The sequence below is a fragment of the Saccoglossus kowalevskii genome, chromosome 17 (assembly GCF_978046115.1).
Source record: "Saccoglossus kowalevskii chromosome 17, keSacKowa6.1, whole genome shotgun sequence".
NCBI classification, from domain to species: domain Eukaryota; kingdom Metazoa; phylum Hemichordata; class Enteropneusta; family Harrimaniidae; genus Saccoglossus; species Saccoglossus kowalevskii.
The window spans coordinates 16335699-16353721 of record NC_140657.1 but is presented as its reverse complement, the minus strand read 5'-3'; the positions used below and the strand labels follow the sequence as shown (position 1 = coordinate 16353721).

General features: G+C 33.1%; 1 protein-coding gene across 2 annotated transcripts in view; it reads left to right on the top strand.

The window, feature by feature from the left end:
- The window catches only part of LOC100372927 (sorting nexin-27-like), a 49503-nt gene that overhangs the window by 25766 nt on the left and 5714 nt on the right, over nucleotides 1-18023 (top strand). Inside the window, exons 3-9 of one of the 2 annotated variants that reach the window (XM_085492372.1) lie at nucleotides 2939-3040; nucleotides 6534-6650; nucleotides 6884-6925; nucleotides 8774-8901; nucleotides 9896-9996; nucleotides 11727-11762; nucleotides 15227-15368. In XM_085492372.1, the coding sequence (XP_085348498.1) occupies nucleotides 2939-3040; nucleotides 6534-6650; nucleotides 6884-6925; nucleotides 8774-8901; nucleotides 9896-9996; nucleotides 11727-11762; nucleotides 15227-15368 (668 nt within the window). The remainder of the gene's footprint in view (nucleotides 1-2938; nucleotides 3041-6533; nucleotides 6651-6883; nucleotides 6926-8773; nucleotides 8902-9895; nucleotides 9997-11726; nucleotides 11763-15226; nucleotides 15369-18023) is intronic. The other variant, XM_085492373.1, reaches the window with a different exon arrangement.

The window sequence follows — 18023 nt, the reverse complement described above, 5'->3', positions numbered from 1 at the left end:
ACCGCAAGTCCAATTGTTTTGATATTACATATATAGGTACTACATGTGGATCTCTCTCAGATTTGTTCATTTTGTAATGATATCTTTAGTTTTCTAATTTTAATGAATATTTTTGTCATTTTTGGTAAAAAGTGATATTTTCACTTGTTAAAAACCACAATCATTTATGGTGAAAAATTATATTTTTGAATTCTTGTTGAAAACACCAAGTCCCATTGCATTGATACTATGCATATTGTTCATTTTCTAATGATATCTTCTGTTCTTTAATTGAAATGTGCATTGCTAACAGCGGAGCTATCTCAGCCGAGAGGCTGCTTGTTTAGAAAATGTGAATTTCGTTTTACTAAATTCCACAACCATAGTAAGATGTCTTCAAGATTACCTTATGTCAATGATTGTATGATTTTCTGTTGCATCAATGACCCATCAGTTCGACTGCATGATCTCGCATGAAAGACACGCACCGAACGTCTGATGAAAAATTGAATGGTCTATTATGGTAGTGCAATTACCCAGGTAGTTGTGTCACTGCAAATCTATGTACATCAGTGGTGTGTTATATCACTTTGAAAGGCATACTACCCGTACTTACTATAATGTAGTATTATGTATTGAATTCACTGCATATCTTTGCTTCAACCGCCATCATTTTTTAGCTCCGCTGTCGACTTTGTCGAGCGGAGCTTATCATATGAGTGATTGTCCGTCGTCGTCGTCGTCCATGTCAATGTTTTACTTTTTCGACTTCTTCTTGAAAACTACAAGCCTGAATGCTTTGATACTTGGTGTATATGTACCTTGGGTAGACCTCTTTCAGATTTGTTCATTTCGTGATGATTTCTTCAATTTTCTAATTTTGGTGAATATTTTTTTCATTTTTGGTAAAAAGTGATATTTTCGACTTCTTGTTAAAAACCGCAAGTCCGATTACTTTGATATTACCGGTACATATATAGGTACTACATATGGACCTCTCTCAGATTTGTTCATTTTGTGATGATATCTTCAATTCTCTAATTTTGGTGAATATTTTTGTAATGTTTGGTAAAAAGTGATATTTTCGACTTCTTGTTAAAAACCAATAGTTCAATTGCTTTGATATTGCATATATAGATACTACATGTAGACCTTTCTCAGATTTGTTCATTTCATGATGATATCTTCAATTCTCTAATTTTAGTGAGTATTTTTGTCATTTTTGGTAGAAAGTGATATTTTCGACTTCTTGTTAAAAACTGTAAGTCCGATTGCTTTGATACTATACATATTGTTCATTTTCTAATGATGTCTTCAGTTCTTTAATTGAAATGTGCATTGCTAACAGCGGAGCTATCTCAGTCGATAGGCTGCTTGTTTTTTTTTAAACCCAAATCAAAATACTGCATGTGTCATCTTGTTACCAGTTACATTCAAAATTGGCAGTGTTCTACCTAGAGACCATTAAGTCTAGAATGTCTAGATACTTGTGGTCATGAAATATACCCAGTAAATGCAGTCCCTCCTTGCTAGTTCGTTAACCCCAAACTCTACCATACTAATTTTCAGACAGTGGTAAAGATACATGTGCCAAACACTTGCACAATGGAACTGTCATCTGTTTTGTAATCTATTTTTGTATACAAACATCTTTACTTTTTATTATGGTACATAAAATTAAACAAAATTCTGATCAACTAAAGCACTTAAACTCAAACAAGTTGTGACTATCATTGTTACCGGTATTCAGAGTAAGCCCTTATCATGCCAGCCTCATGCACTTTCATTTTGATTACAGTGATATGACCAGATTAGGGTTAAAGGAACATTGTTGTCAGACTGTGCATACGTCACCACCATTCAGTGCTGATAATTTACTAGCTGTGACTATGACGCATTGTCTTCATTTACTTAGGGCCTTAGGGGCATATTGTATGGAATGAACTGTGTAATATGTGCATTGTTAAAAATAGTGGAGCTGAGCGATAGAATGTGCATATGCTGGTTACAATATGTTTCTTTAAATACAGTAAACTTTGGTACAATGTAGACATATTTGCTCTATTAGTAATGCATCTATAATAGAAATGCATATTAACCCAAAATTGCATTTATCATATTAATAAAATATAGCTCATTTTTACCATAGTATGTCATTTACATCGCATGCGCTACTAATAGAACAAATACTTCACTAGATTTGAGTAAGTTAACATTAATGGTAATAATTTATCAATTCCTTCCCTGAGCCACTTGCTATGTTTACACGACTGCATTTTATAAGAGCCCAATGGCTTGAGTCAGCAAAAATGGCTGTGTATACAGGTTCGGCTCAAGCCAAGTTTGGCTCCAATAAACCCTTGATGTTGAACTCCAATAGGGTTGAAGCCCAACATGGCTCCGACCACGTATATGGGCCCAACTATCAAAGCCAAATCACGCCCTCAATCGTCTTCTTCATGTAACCTCTCATTTCAATTATGGCGGAGATAACATCATTTGTAATTTCACATAATTTCTGGACGAAGAGGTACGCGCTCTAATATCTATAGAGTAAAGAAATACTGCTATAGATCGGCTCTAGTACACCCCCCAACTGTGTAAATGCATTGGAGAAAATCTCCTGTTAATTGATGGGAGGAGCAATAGTTCGGCTCCGATAGAATACTGCCATGTGAACATAGCAACTGTCACAATGAGGAGGTCAAATCACTCACAACAGAACAAACATGGCAGTGAAGAATATCTTCTCCTGATCTTCATAATACACACATGTATTCCAATAATACTACATGTCTAGTCACCCATACACATTGACATTTGATGTCACCCCCACCCCCCTCCATTCATTTTTGCTATCCATGGAGTCTTTCAGCAGGCATTGTGTTTACAATATGTGGCCGGCAGGCCGAGAGAATCTCAAACATTGAATGAAATGTGTTGTTTTTCTGTGTATCAGGTTTGAAATCCAGCAGTATCAAGTACCTCGCCTTATTTGAAGGTCTTGAAAAACCCACAAAGAAATACAGAGATATTGATGAAGTGGATACCCGTACACCAGGTGAGATATTTCTTCTTTTTCATTGATCATTTTAGCACATTTCATCAAATATCGTTATTTTGTGTTTAATATCAGAGATACCTTAACTTTGTAAAGCTATTGTTTTTTTGTTTTTATCATTTTTTGCAATTTATGGGAAATAACTGCAAAATGCCATACTAGATACAAAAATGATTATTGATAAATTACATTTGATAATATATAGTTATATACTAGTACCCTATATATAAAATATGTTTTGGAATGCAGTCCCTCAGCCTCTTGGCTATTTCTGCCTATTTCCTGTTTCCAGAGTGATTTACATCCCAAATTTTGGTTCTCCTGACATCTGTAATAAACAAATAACTCCTGAACTGAATGGATGATATTATATAAAAATTATTGGGCGAAAATCAGTTGCTTTTGGTCTCAACTTTTTTTCGCTCAGAAACGCAAGGGTGGATCAGATGGTTTCTTTAATTTTGTGTTAGAAACATAGCAACATGTCCTGTTCCAATAGAAGAATTTTGATATGCCAATCAAATATTTTAACAATTCCTTATTGAAATGTCTCCTGTATAAATACTAGTAGTCCTCAACTCTCCAAAATTTGACACTGATACTAGTCCAGAATAAACTTCCTGTTCAGTGTATCTTTGTTTGTAGCAATGTTCACGTCACTGTACGTAAAGATACACACTCATGAAGTCAACAACATTCACTTGAGCGTTTTTAATAATTTTAAGAATAAAAGCAAATAAAACACCGATTGTGTCACTCATGGTGATCGATGATTCAAAAGATTTCCTGGATAGCTATATTTAGTGTTCATTTCGATGTAATGTGTGTACATTTGTTGTTCTAAATTTCTGCATATGGAATCATATGCTGCCTGATTGTATTGATATTACCTGAAAATAGTCGTCGTTCGCCATTAATGAACAAAATTCACATTACAATTGTTCTGGTTAAAAATGAGCCACATACTGTGACTCTATATCTAATAGGTGTTGGGAATTGTGAAGCCAGTTATGAAAGGTCTATAGAATTGTGAACAAATATTTTCGTTAATATCACTGACTGTGAAATATGCCCATCCCGAAGTGTCTTGTACATGTATAAATATAAATATAATTAGCACATGGCCAACAGCACTCGACCAATCAGAGTGGTGATAAAGTGTGGTTCTATTTCACTACGAATTCAAGAAAACAAAGGATTTTCATTGCAACAATTTATTTATAACACCAAGATCAGATATAAAGTGTCCATTGAGTTACAGAAAACATCTAGTTCATTCAACTGACACTACTGGCAGCACGTAGGCCATCGTTGCAACATTTTGACAAAATGTAACATAATGTACTAAAATGTTATTTCACAAGTTTGATTGCTGTCAAAATGTCATAGTGATTTGATTTGATTTGATTCAAAATGACAGACTGGTGCCCTGCTCATTTTACAGAGATAATTAATTGTACAGATTTGGGTTAAATTTTGTACAAAGATCATTTGGACTTGTCATTAACAGATTCCAGGTGCATGCCTTGATCAATTTCATTCAAACTTGGTCTTCATACCTGTTTCATGCACATTTGTAGTTAATATGCTAAATACTACCCTAATATTTAAACATAATCTGACTGTGCTTTTCATTGTTTGAAAAAGTCACTAAAAAGATGATAGGGACACCGTCCCTCAACACCGGCGGTGATAGGGACTATGTCATTGATAATGACTATGTCATTGTTACACTTACTTTGTGTATAAAATGTGAAATTCATTTTACCAAATTACAATTCCATGAGAAAGAATTAGAACTCATCTGCACCTGAAACCAAGTAGCTGTTAAATCAGATTACATAGATTCATGTGGCAGAGGAAAACTTGTTTGAAAATTTCTTATTTTTTTTTCATTCAAGTAAGTAGTACCAGAAATAATACCAACAATATTTTGGCAAACACCATAAAGGCTTGGCAAACCAATCAAAATGTCAGATGCACATTAACAACTGTTTCTGTGTTTTATGTGTAATTGACAACAAAAACAATATTCATTTTATCCAGATATTGAATTCTGAAGCTTGATCAATGTCACAGTGCAGAAAGAATGACTGTGACATCTCCAAACACTTCCACCAATACAAAATACTGACATCAATCAGTGCTGTGATGCTTAATGCAGTCTGACAGTATCAGCCGTAGAGAAAAAAGGCAACTCAAAATTCTTACTCAGAATGCCAACTTCTAACTTGATACAAATAAAACAAAATGTGTATTTGAAGGTACTGTGTTGTAAAAAGTACAATAGATCACGTCTGCAATTCAATCAATTTTACATTGTATGAAATAAGTACACAGTCAATGCGCAGTTTACATCAATATGGTAACTCTAGATGAGCTACTGTTTGTGTACTATAGTGATGCAAGTTTATTGACACCAAGAAATAACAATGACTGAGATTAGGACATTGCAATTGACCTGCTAACTACAATGGCTGAAATTTGTGTAACGAAGCTTGAAGGTTCGGGCAATTTTTTTGTCTTTATTCGGCCTATCCCCAATTTATGAAGCAAGTCAGGTAGTGTTACTTGTCCCAGTCACATACGCTATGGTCAGTGTATGATATTGTGTGTTATAATTGATTTGCCCATCCTTGCACACAGTAATCTGATTTGGTTCTGAACAAATGTAGTGCCATGATACATAATGTTTATATACAGTCAAACCTGTGTATGCCAGGTGACCACACAAGGTGCTTAATCATCAGAAACAGGTGATCGTGTGTGGGGGCTTATTATTAATTCATGTATAAAAATGTGTTCATGCTTTTTCAGTTTAATGGGAATTTGTCAATAGTGGAGTGAATACAAATATTCTAATTTTTCCTGATTGAATTGAAAATATCAGCGCAGAATAAGTGTAAAACACTAAATATAAAATCGTTGTTTTGGACTTTACATGTTTATTTGATTAAACCAGTGCCAAAAGGTATGAGATATTAACATCACGTTAGACAGGTGATACATTTATACAGAGCACTTTACATGCAAATTACAATGGAACAGCCCAAAGGTGCATTGCCACTATGGGCAGATGATGATCTTTAAATACAGGGCACTTTCCGTACTAAATGAGAAGCCAAAAAAAAAAAAACATGTTTGAAGCATATTTTTAACATGCCAAAAACTACAAACATATTTGAAATCCAATGTGTAAAATTCAATACAACATAGTACTGTAAAATCTATATTAGAAGCTGCGGCTTCTATTAAAATGGTACAATGCAACAGAGGGGATGCGGCTTCTATTAGAGTATCTACACATATGGGAAATTGTGAATATTTGCTTCTCAATTGTTCAAAAAGAATGGGTGCGACTTCTATTAGAGATGCAGCTTCTAATACAGATTTTAAGCTACTCAGAAACCTGTCTAAACATGTTTGAAAAAAAAATTAAAATTAAAATATAGAGTATCTCGTGAATTGAGAGTATTAATTTTGTACATTTCAGAGCTGAGTATACAGAAATGGTGTTTTGACATCCAGGCAGAGAAAAAAAATTTGATGAAATGTGACGATGCTGCATTGAAGTTCCTTTATATGCAAGCCAAATCAGACATCAAATGTGGTGAGATATTTTCATTTTTTTTTCACTATTCTATATTTTCACGATTAGCATGCAACTCAATACTGAACGCAGTCATCACTGAACAATGATTACACACAACACAGTCATCACTGAACATAGATTACACAATACAGTCATCACTAAACAGTGAGTACACACTATCACTATCATGCCTGATATTTTCTACTTTAATTAATCTGTATCGTTGCTATGGATTCATAATTCTTTTTCAGGAAAACTAAAACCTTCAGAAGAACAAAAAGCTCAGTTAGAGGGTAAGTACTGCATTTATAGAGGGTATTGTGGCACACTGATTAGTGAATTGTTTGTTAAATTGTTAGGTAGTCATTCATGCAATAATTGCTGTAAGTTACATGATTTTGGCTAATTTATTACTAGTATCATAAATGAGATTGTAGTCGCAAATGACATTGACTAACTTACTTACTTAACATTATCTGACAGATTATCAAATGCAATAGAAATAGTCTATTCATGTATGTATGTATGTATGTATGTATGTATGTATGTATGTATATATGCATTGAGTGGAACAGTAAGGTAAAGTAATGAGACTGGTATTTTCTAGTGAAGGATTACATTAGTCAATGAGCAAGTGATGAAATGATTCAATCATTACATTGACTGAATCAGTACTGGTGACCTAGTGAAGTTACAAAATTAGTCAATTATCAAATGAAGGTATTCTTCAATGGCAGTGATCTAATAAAGCAAAGTATATATATCAAAATGTGTCAATAATTGTATTGAGTGAATAAGTGATATAGGACAGTAACTAAATTAATCAATGATTTAGTAAGGTTAATATTAAACCATTTGATAAGGTGACAAATTGTATCGATAATCAAATTAAGGAAAAAGTGATCTAGTTACTGAATGAGTCAATGTTCTAGTGAATAAATATGAATCAGCTAGTGGTCAAGTGAAGTTAATATAAAGTAAGTCATTAATCAAATGACGTGAATCACCCATGGTCTAGTGAAGTGACTAAAGAAGCTTCTAAATTAAATAATCAAGTAAAGTGACTGAGTCAAAGATGCATCTGATGATCTAGTGGTGTGAATAAATGGGTCAGTGATTTAGTGATGTTATTATGAGTCAGTCAGTCAGTCAGTGTTTATGTAAAGTTACTTAAATAAGTCAACAACTGAGTGATATGAATATGAGTCAGTTGGTTATCTAGTGATCTGAATAAATGAGTCAGTGATTTAGTGATGTTATTATGAGTCAGTCAGTCAGTCAGTGTTTATGTAAAGTTACTTAAATAAGTCAACAACTGAGTGATATGAATATGAGTCAGTTGGTTATCTAGTGATCTGAATAAATGAGTCAGTGATTTAGTGATGTTATTATGAGTCAGTCAGTCAGTCAGTGTTTATGTAAAGTTACTTAAATAAGTCAACAACTGAGTGATATGAATATGAGTCAGTTGGTTATCTAGTGATCTGAATAAATGAGTCAGTGATTTAGTGATGTTATTATGAGTCAGTCAGTCAGTCAGTGTTTATGTAAAGTTACTTAAATAAGTCAACAACTGAGTGATATGAATATGAGTCAGTTGGTTATCTAGTGATCTGAATAATTGAGTCAGTGATTTAGTGATGTTATTATGAGTCAGTCAGTCAGTCAGTCAGTGTTTATGTAAAGTTACTTAAATAAGTCAACAATTGAGTGATATGACTATGAGTCAGTGGGTGATCTAGTGATCTGAATAAATGAGTCAGTGATCGAATGAAATGAATCGGTAATTATCCAGTGAAGTATCAAAAAGAGGCAATGATCAAATTGATTGAATCAGTGGTGATGTAGTGAAGTGACTATAAATTCCATCAATCATTAAATGAAAGAAATACAAATCACTGGTAATCTAGTAGAGTGAAAAGGAAGGATTGAGTGAGGTTCTTATTAAATGAGTCTGATCAAGTGAAATAACTATGAATTAGTGGGTGATCTAGTGAATTGACTAAATGAGTCAATGAACAAGTTAAGTAAATCTGAATCAGTAGAATGAATCAGTTGTTAAGTAAAACCAATTACCAATTTAGTGATACAGTTGAGTCACTAAATAAGTATTCATTATACTAAATAATTTGACATTACAGAATACTGTGACCCTGAATTCCCAGTGCCTATGCAGTATATTAAGTTGTGTCAAACCTTAGATAACTATACATCAGCCATTGTCAGAGATTGCACGCTACATAAAGAATTTCTCGCCAAATCTATTACGGTGAGTACATGATGCTATTGATACATCTCATCACACAGCATTCCTTCTCTATCTGTATGCTATTCTTTGATTTGATATTTGTGTATTTAATCTTGTTTTATCATAAACCGTAGACATGACCTTGTAAAAGTTGGTAAAGCTGTAAAACATGTCTTTTTCGCAAGCATGTCTTTTTAGCGAATTTAGCGAGAGAACTAATTCGCTAATTTAAGATGTCGCTAATGACTCCATTATAAATTCAAAATGGCGGCCGAACAACATCTTTTTCTCCACACACACACTTTGTAAACAACACAGAAAATGTAATAATCTGGAGCGCTTCCTTATTACACTTGACAGTTTTTCTTTGTTTTTATGGAGGTGATAACTGATAATTGTTTTGGCACGCGACAAACAAGTATTGTGAAAAACAGGAAATCAACAATGACAAGAGAGATTCGCTAAATCAACATTTCGCTATTACGTCATTTTACCACAATTCTCTAAAATAGTATGTTGCTTTTTCAACATGTTTTACAGTAGTTAGGTGTACAATGGTTTATTCTCAGTCCTAGTTTTGGATTAAACCCATCCAACCGTCATCATTTTTCAGATACGCCTGGACTGACTTTCTTCAGTTAATGCAAGGAAATAACATAATGATATACATACGACCTTGAATGTGTTTAAGTTTGATAAAAATGCAATTATTTTATTATTGACCATTTTAAGTCAAAGTCTCTTATGATAGGGTACTGATGCATGTCATTTTGTTTGAATATAAAAACTGTAATGTGGGCTTTCACTGGATATTTGTAAAATTCATCATTAAAAAAAAAAGTGGGAAATAGTAATAATTTTCTATATAAATATTAATGTAAATTTTACAAGTTCATCTCTGGATTTTTAGTCAATTTTGATACAAATTTCAATTTACTACATTACCAAAAGAGCTTATGATATATATGAGAGAAAAGAAAAAGAACAATTTAATGTGTTCTCACTCAATTTTCAGATACCAGCTGGAACAGCAGTGAATGTAGCTGTAACACGGCGAGGTCTCATGCTTGAAGTTCACAACAGACAGTGTGTTGTTTCATGGAGAAAAGTTAAGGGGTGTGTATATTATTTGTTCTTTAGAGGCAAATTAAGAAAAAGAAACTTTCCTTTACCAGAGTGCCAGTAGCATGTGAATGGTTTTGCTTTGAAGAATACTGGAAATTTGGTAATTTTTATGTATAAAAAAAAGATATGATTATTCAAGTTTGTAATTTGAATATTCTGGCTAAAATGCATTTTTGATGAAAACAACAATTTATGTATTTCTCTAAATTCAGTGATTTAAATTCATAATTATATTCTAGAGATTTCTCTGTTTTACCCACTTTTTCATGATAAATTGATGCAAGCATACTGTAAACACATTAATTTTTCACTATTTTTTTAATTTCGCTATTTTCGCTGATAAGTAAAATCCGTTAAATTAAATTCACATGAACATGTGAAATTACAATACAACTCATTCTTTTCCGGCCAAGATTATGAACTTACAACCCAATGATATCACTCAATATGACAAAATAGTGAAATTAAATGCCAGTGAAAATAAATGGTTTAACAGTATTTAGAGTGCAACCAATCTACAACAATAATGAATCTCTGCCAGGTCATTATTAATTTGATACCACCCAGGTGAATTCCACTGTGTCTTCTCACGTCATATCCTGTAATTTCCATGTCATATCCTATTGTTTCTTATTAGGTATTCTATTTTTACTATCAAATATCCTCTTATTTTGTTTTTCTTCCTGGCCTAACATTCAGTCTCATAATGCATTCATTCCCATGAATTTTTTTTGAATTCTGTCCATCCACTTTAAACCATTTACCTACGTTCATCAGACTGTATTGATAAACCTTAAACTAAATTATAAATTGAAACATGTTTCAGTCAGCAAGATTATTTGTTCCTTGTTAATTGAATTCCCATAGGCGACAGTATTGGTATTCAGTTCCATATCAATTGAATTCCCATAGGCAACAGTATTCGTGTTTGGTCCCATATCATCAATTGAATTTCAATAGACAACAGTGTTAATGTTTGGCCCATATTATTAATTGAATTCCCATAGATGCTATGCTAGTATAAGTGTTTGGATTCACTATCATTAATTGAATTTCTATAGGTGACAATGTTAATTGTTGGCCCCATATTATTAATTGAATTCCCATAGATGCTAGTATAAGTGTTTGGATTCACTATCATTAATTGAATTTCTATAGGTGACAATGTTAATTGTTGGCCCCATATTATTAATTGAATTCCCATAGATGCCAGTATAAGTGTTTGATCCGCTATCATTAATTGAATTCCCATAAGCAACAGTATGGTCCCATATCATCAATTGAATTTCTATAGGTAACAGTGTTAATGTTTGATCCCATATTAATAATTTAATTCCCATAGATACCAGTATAAGTGTTTGGTCTGCTATCATTAAATTAGCAGTCGCTATCATTAAATAATTAACTTAATTTAAATTCCCATAGGTGACAGCATCTGTGTTTGGTCCGATATCATTTATTGAATTCCCATAGGTGACATTGGTGCACCAGCTAATGAATATCTATACTTATTTTGACAATGAAGACAGTTATGAGGATATAATTGAGGATTCTATTTTCGTTTTAAATATTTGTGACATTTTATCATTAATCCAGGAAAAAAAATTATCTGTTTCTCATATCTGAAGTCTTTTTTCTTAGCTTTAAGGTAACATTTTTTTTCTCAGTTTAACTTGTTTTCTTGCTGTAAATGTATTGTATCTTACTTTCTTCTGCTATAGCATTTACACGGGATATTTTGAAACAAATTCATCTAGGTATGTTGGTTTGTATTTCCTCATCTCCACTGGTTGATGTGTGGTGAAACACGCTTATATTGGGACTGGTATATGTTGCTTGTTTTTAAAACATAACCCACTTTGGTTTTACTGATAATAATTTATTTTGCTTGCTGTTTTTTGTTTCTAGATGTCTCTAACACATGTGACTCACATCTGTTTAATTCATTGCCTTATATTGGAGAATTGTATATTTTAGTTTGTTACATTTCAATTGTTTTATAAAAAAACTCCAACAATGTCCAGGTGTGAAATCAAAGGTGTTGAAATGTTAACATTTCCCATTTGTAAAAACACTGGTGTTGAAATGTTAACATTGCCCAGCTCTAAAAACACAGGTGTTAATTTTATTGTTAACATTGCCCAGCTCTAAAAACACAGGTGTTAATTTTATTGTTAACATTGCCCAGGTGTAAACACACAGGTGTTGAAATGTTAACATTTCCCATGTGTAAAAACACAGGTGTTGAAATGTTAACATTTCCCATGTGTAAAAACACAGGTGTTGAAATGTTAACATTTCCCATGTGTAAAAACACAGGTGTTGAAATGTTAACATTTCCCAGGTGTAAAAACACTGGTGTTGAAATGTTAACATTGCCCAACTCTAAAAACACAGGTGTTAATTTTATTGTTAACATTTCCCATGTGTAAAAACACAGGTGTTGAAATGTTAACATTGCCCAGCTCTAAAAACACAGGTGTTAATTTTATTGTTAACATTGCCCAGGTGTAAAAACACAGGTGTTGAAATGTTAACATTTCCCATGTGTAAAAACACGGGTGTTGAAATGTTAACATTTCCCATGTGTAAACACACAGGTGTTGAAATGTTAACATTTCCCATGTGTAAACACACAGGTGTTGAAATGTTAACATTTCCCATGTGTAAAAACACAGGTGTTGAAATGTTAACATTGCCCATGTGTAAAAACACAGGTGTTGAAATGTTAACATTTCCCATGTGTAAAAACACAGGTGTTGAAATGTTAACATTTCCCAGGTGCAAAAACACTGGTGTTGAACATTGCCCAAATTCATATACTGTTAAAGTGTTAATTATACACCGGGTTTTAATTTTGCTTATTTTAATGACTGGAAAATACACTAAATTAAAACTCAGTGAATATGTAAAATTGAGCATAGAACACATTATCTAAATGATATGAATTTAAAACCCACTGAATATCCCTGAAATGCTAAACAGTAATTTGTAGTAGTGTAGGCAATTATGCCATTTGTGTGGTTGGTTGCTGAAGTCAATACAATCTATGGGTTGGAGAGACAATGCAGGGCCTTATTCTTGCTCAAAGTAATAGAAATTATAGAATTAGACAGTTTGGTAATTTAATGCAAGCATATATATTTAAATTAAATTCAATCAATCAATCAATCAAATCACTAATACTTGTTTTTGGTCGATCAGTAATAAGCGTTTGATCCAGTGAATTCCAGGATAAATTTATATACCAGTACCTAGGTACACTGTCGTACTATTTCATACATAGTTTTTAAATTGTCTGATGATGGAAAAAGCAGTATTCCTTTGTTACTGTCATGTGACTAGTATTCTGCAACACAAACTCTTGGGCTAGTGACGTTATGAACGAATTTCTGCGATGAGATGGAAAGTTTGAATGGTACCATTCAACGCTTAAAGAATCCACAATAATCAGTACTTTAAATATGAAAGTGTGCGTCTTTGGGTTCGCGCATTGCCTCACGCTAAGAAATCAGATTGATGTTCTATTGTGTGTGTGTTATCTTAAAACATTGTATTTTATTTTTAAAAATTGTTTGAAATAGTTGTGTAAATAATAATCTATTAAAGCTTAGATAGACTTTCACTGGAGCGAGAAAAAACATGATACAAAAATTAACAGTTCGTAGTAGCATAATAAAAACAGTAAAAATACACAACACACAGCATGCCAGACATGTCCCTTCTTCTTATTGGCTGAACTGATGGATCATTGTATTTTGTTTGCCCTTTTTGTGCTAAATGCTGTACGTTTTGTACTGTAGTTTAATATTCACATAGTCATTGCTGAATTGAACAGACACACTATATTCATGAAAACTGTCAGCCTATTCCTGTTTTCTGTGTCTCATGTCCTTATCCATGCAACTTAAAGAAGATATTTTGAGTCAACATAAAAACAACTCTTTTTGTATTCTTGCATTTTTGCAAACAAGTTATTTGAGTTACTGTAAATATAAATTGAGAAATCATCATCATGTCATTGTTTTACTTTTTCGACTTCTTCTTGAAAACTACGATCCTGAATGCTTTGATATTTGGTGTATATGTACCTTGGGTAAACCTCTCTCAGATTTGTTCATTTCATGATCATATCTTCAATTCTCTAATTTTGGTGAATATTCTTGTCATTTTTGGTAAAAAGTGATATTTTCAACTTCTTGTTAAAAACCGCAATCATTTATGGTAAAAAAATGATATTTTTGAATTCTTGTTTAAAACAGCAAGTCCAATAGCATTGATACTATGCATATTGTTCATTTTCTAATGGTATCTTCTGTTCTTTAATTGAAATGGGCATTGCTAACAGCGGACCTATCTCAGCCGAGAGGCTGCTTGTTTCATTATACAAGTGTTATTTATTTCATACTAAAACCTCCCTTTCCCTACAAAAAATTCTATAGAATTTATAAAGATACATGTATACTATAGATTTTCTGTAGAATTTTCTATATAATTGTGCAGAAAAGATTCTATAAAATTCTTTAGAATTCAATAAAGCATTTTGTAAGTGCCACAGATGAAAAAAATGAACTAATCAGAATTCTACTAACGCAATAACAATAATATTTTGACTGTCACCCAGCTGTTTCCAACAGTGGCATGTTGCTATCAGTTTGGTGGTTTATTGTGTGTACACTTACAATGTTGACTTCTATGAACTCAGTGATGTCACTGACATTCTCAAGACAGGATTTGTTGTGTCTCTATAGTAATTTGATACCGTACAGATGCTATTTAGCATAACAACACTGAATATATGACATAATAAAATTATTGACATTTTGGTATAATGAATGGAGTTTGCTGAATGGTCTCTGTGCTAAAAATGGTGACGCAACAAATTCTGTCTTGAAATTTCAAGTTTAATCAAAGTTAACATATACTGTATGCAGACACTCACTTATGGCACCAAATTGCCTAGCTACACAGCACTTCTTCCCTGCAGTCATGGAGCATTCTAAGGATAGCTAATAACTGATCTCATCAAAACAAATACCCAAATATTGTTGCGTAATAGTTACAATTAAAAATGAATTGTGTTTATTACAATGTCATTCTGACATATGCTGTTTTGTCATGATGCTAATGATCTACAATTGTAACGACGACTAAGTAAAAATTTTCTCAGTAAATAACAATGAAAAATATTCTTATTGTTTGTGTTTTCTTTCCTCCACAGCTGGACAAGAGCCGAAGAAGACGTTTACATCACATATGAAATTTACTCTGTTTCCAACAATAATTTTACACAACTACATATCAAATCAAAACAAGCACCATACTTATTGGCTGTAACACTGGAAATGATCAGAATATTACAGGTTAGTATTTAGTAATTATCTATGCATTAATCTCTAAATATGGTAGCACTATGTCCTTATATGGACAATGTGAATCTGGAACTACAGAAACCATAAACTGTATAATCTTTGAATATGGAACTACAGAAACCATAACCTGTATAACTTCAAAATATGGTAGCACTATGCCTTTATATGGACATCGTCAATCTGGAACTAGAGAAACCAATGACCTGTGTAATCTCTAAATATGGTAGCACTATGCCCTTATATGGACAATATCAATCTGGAACTACAGAAACCATAACCTGTATAATTTCAAAATATGGTAGCACTATGCCTTTATATGGACATCGTCAATCTGGAACTACAGAAACCATAACCTGTGTAATCTCTAAATATGGTAGCACTATGCCCTTATATGGACAATATCAATCTGGAGCTACAGAAACCATAACCTGTATAACTTCAAAATATGGTAGCACTATGCCTTTATATGGACATCGTCAATCTGGAACTACAGAAACCATAACCTGTGTAATCTCTAAATATGGTTGCACTATGCCCTTATATGGACAATATCAATCTGGAGCTACAGAAACCATAACCTGTATAACTTCAAAATATGGTAGCACTATGCCTTTATATGGACATCGTCAATCTGGAACTACAGAAACCATAACCTGTATAATCTCTAAATATGGTAGCACTATGCCCTTATATGGACAATATCAATCTGGAGCTACAGAAACCATAACCTTTATAATCTCTAAATATGGTAGCACTATGCCCTTATATGGACAATGTCAATTTAGAACTACAGAAACCATAACCTGTATAATCTCTAAATATGGAAGCAATATGCCCTTATATGGACAATGTCAATCTAGAACTACAGAAACCATAACCTGTATAATCTCTAAATATGGTAGCAATATGCCCTTATATGGACAACGTCAATCTGGAACTACAGAAACCATAACCTGTATAATCTCTAAATATGGTAGCACTATGCCCTTATATGGACAATATCAATCTGGAACTACAGAAACCATAACCTTTATGATCTCTAAATATGGTAGCACTATGCCCTTATATGGACAATGTCAATCTAGAACTACAGAAACCATAACCTGTATAATCTCTAAATATGGTAGCACTATGCCTTTATATGGACATCGTCAATCTGGAACTACAGAAACCATAATCTGAATATTCTCTGAATATGGTAGTACTATGCCCTTATATGGACAATGTCAATATGGAACTACAGAAACCATAACCTGTATAATCTCTAAATATGGTAGTATTATGCCTTTATATGGACAATGTCAATCTGGAACTACTGAAACCATAACCTGTATAATCTCTAAATATGGTAGCACTATGCCTTTATATGGACATCATCAATCTGGAACTACAGAAACCATAATCTGAATATTCTCTAAATATGGTAGTATTATGCCCTTATATGGACAATGTCAATCTGGAACTACTGAAACCATAACCTGTATAATCTCTAAATATGGTAGCACTATGCCTTTATATGGTCATCGTCAATCTGGAACTACAGAAACCATAATCTCAATATTCTCTAAATATGGTAGTACTATGTCCTTATATGGACAATGTCAATCTGGAGCTACAGAAACCTTAACCTGTATAATCTCTAAATATGGCAGCACTATGCCTTTATATGGACATCGTCAATCTGGAACTAGAGAAACCAATGACCTGTGTAATCTCTAAATATGGTTGAACTATGCCCTTATATGGACATCGTCAATCTGGAACTAGAGAAACCAATGACCTGTATAATCTCTAAATATGGTTGCACTATGCCCTTATATGGACAATGTCAAACTGGAACTACAGAAACCTTAACCTGTATAATCTCTAAATATGGTAGCACTATGCCTTTATATGGACATCGTCAATCTGGAACTAGAAAAACCAATGACCTGTATAATCTCTAAATATGGTAGCACTATGCCTTTATATGGACACCGTCAATCTGGAACTAGAGAAACCAATGACCTGTGTAATCTCTAAATATGGTTGAACTATGCCCTTATATGGACATCGTCAATCTGGAACTAGAGAAACCAATGACCTGTATAACCTCTAAATATGGTAGCACTATGCCTTTATATGGACATCGTCAATCTGGAACTACAGAAACCTTAACCTGTATAATCTCTAAATATGGTAGCACTATGCCCTTGTATAGACAATGTCAAACTGGAACTACAGAAACCAATGACCTGTATAATCTCTAAATATGGTAGTACTATGCCCTTATATGGACATCGTCAATCTGGAACTAGAGAAACCAATGACCTGTATAATCTCTAAATATGGTAGTACTATGCCTTTATATGGACAATGTCAAACTGGAACTACAGAAACCTTAACCTGTATAATCTCTAAATATGGTAGCACTATGCCCTTATATGGACAATGTCAATCTGGAACTACAGAAACCTTAACCTGTATAATCTCTAAATATGGTAGCACTATGCCCTTATATGGACAATGTCAATCTGGAACTACAGAAACCTTAACCTTTATAATCTCTAAATATGGTAGCACTATGCCCTTATATGGACAATGTCAATCTAGAACTACAGAAACCATAACCTGTATAATCTCTAAATATGGTAGCACTATGCCCTT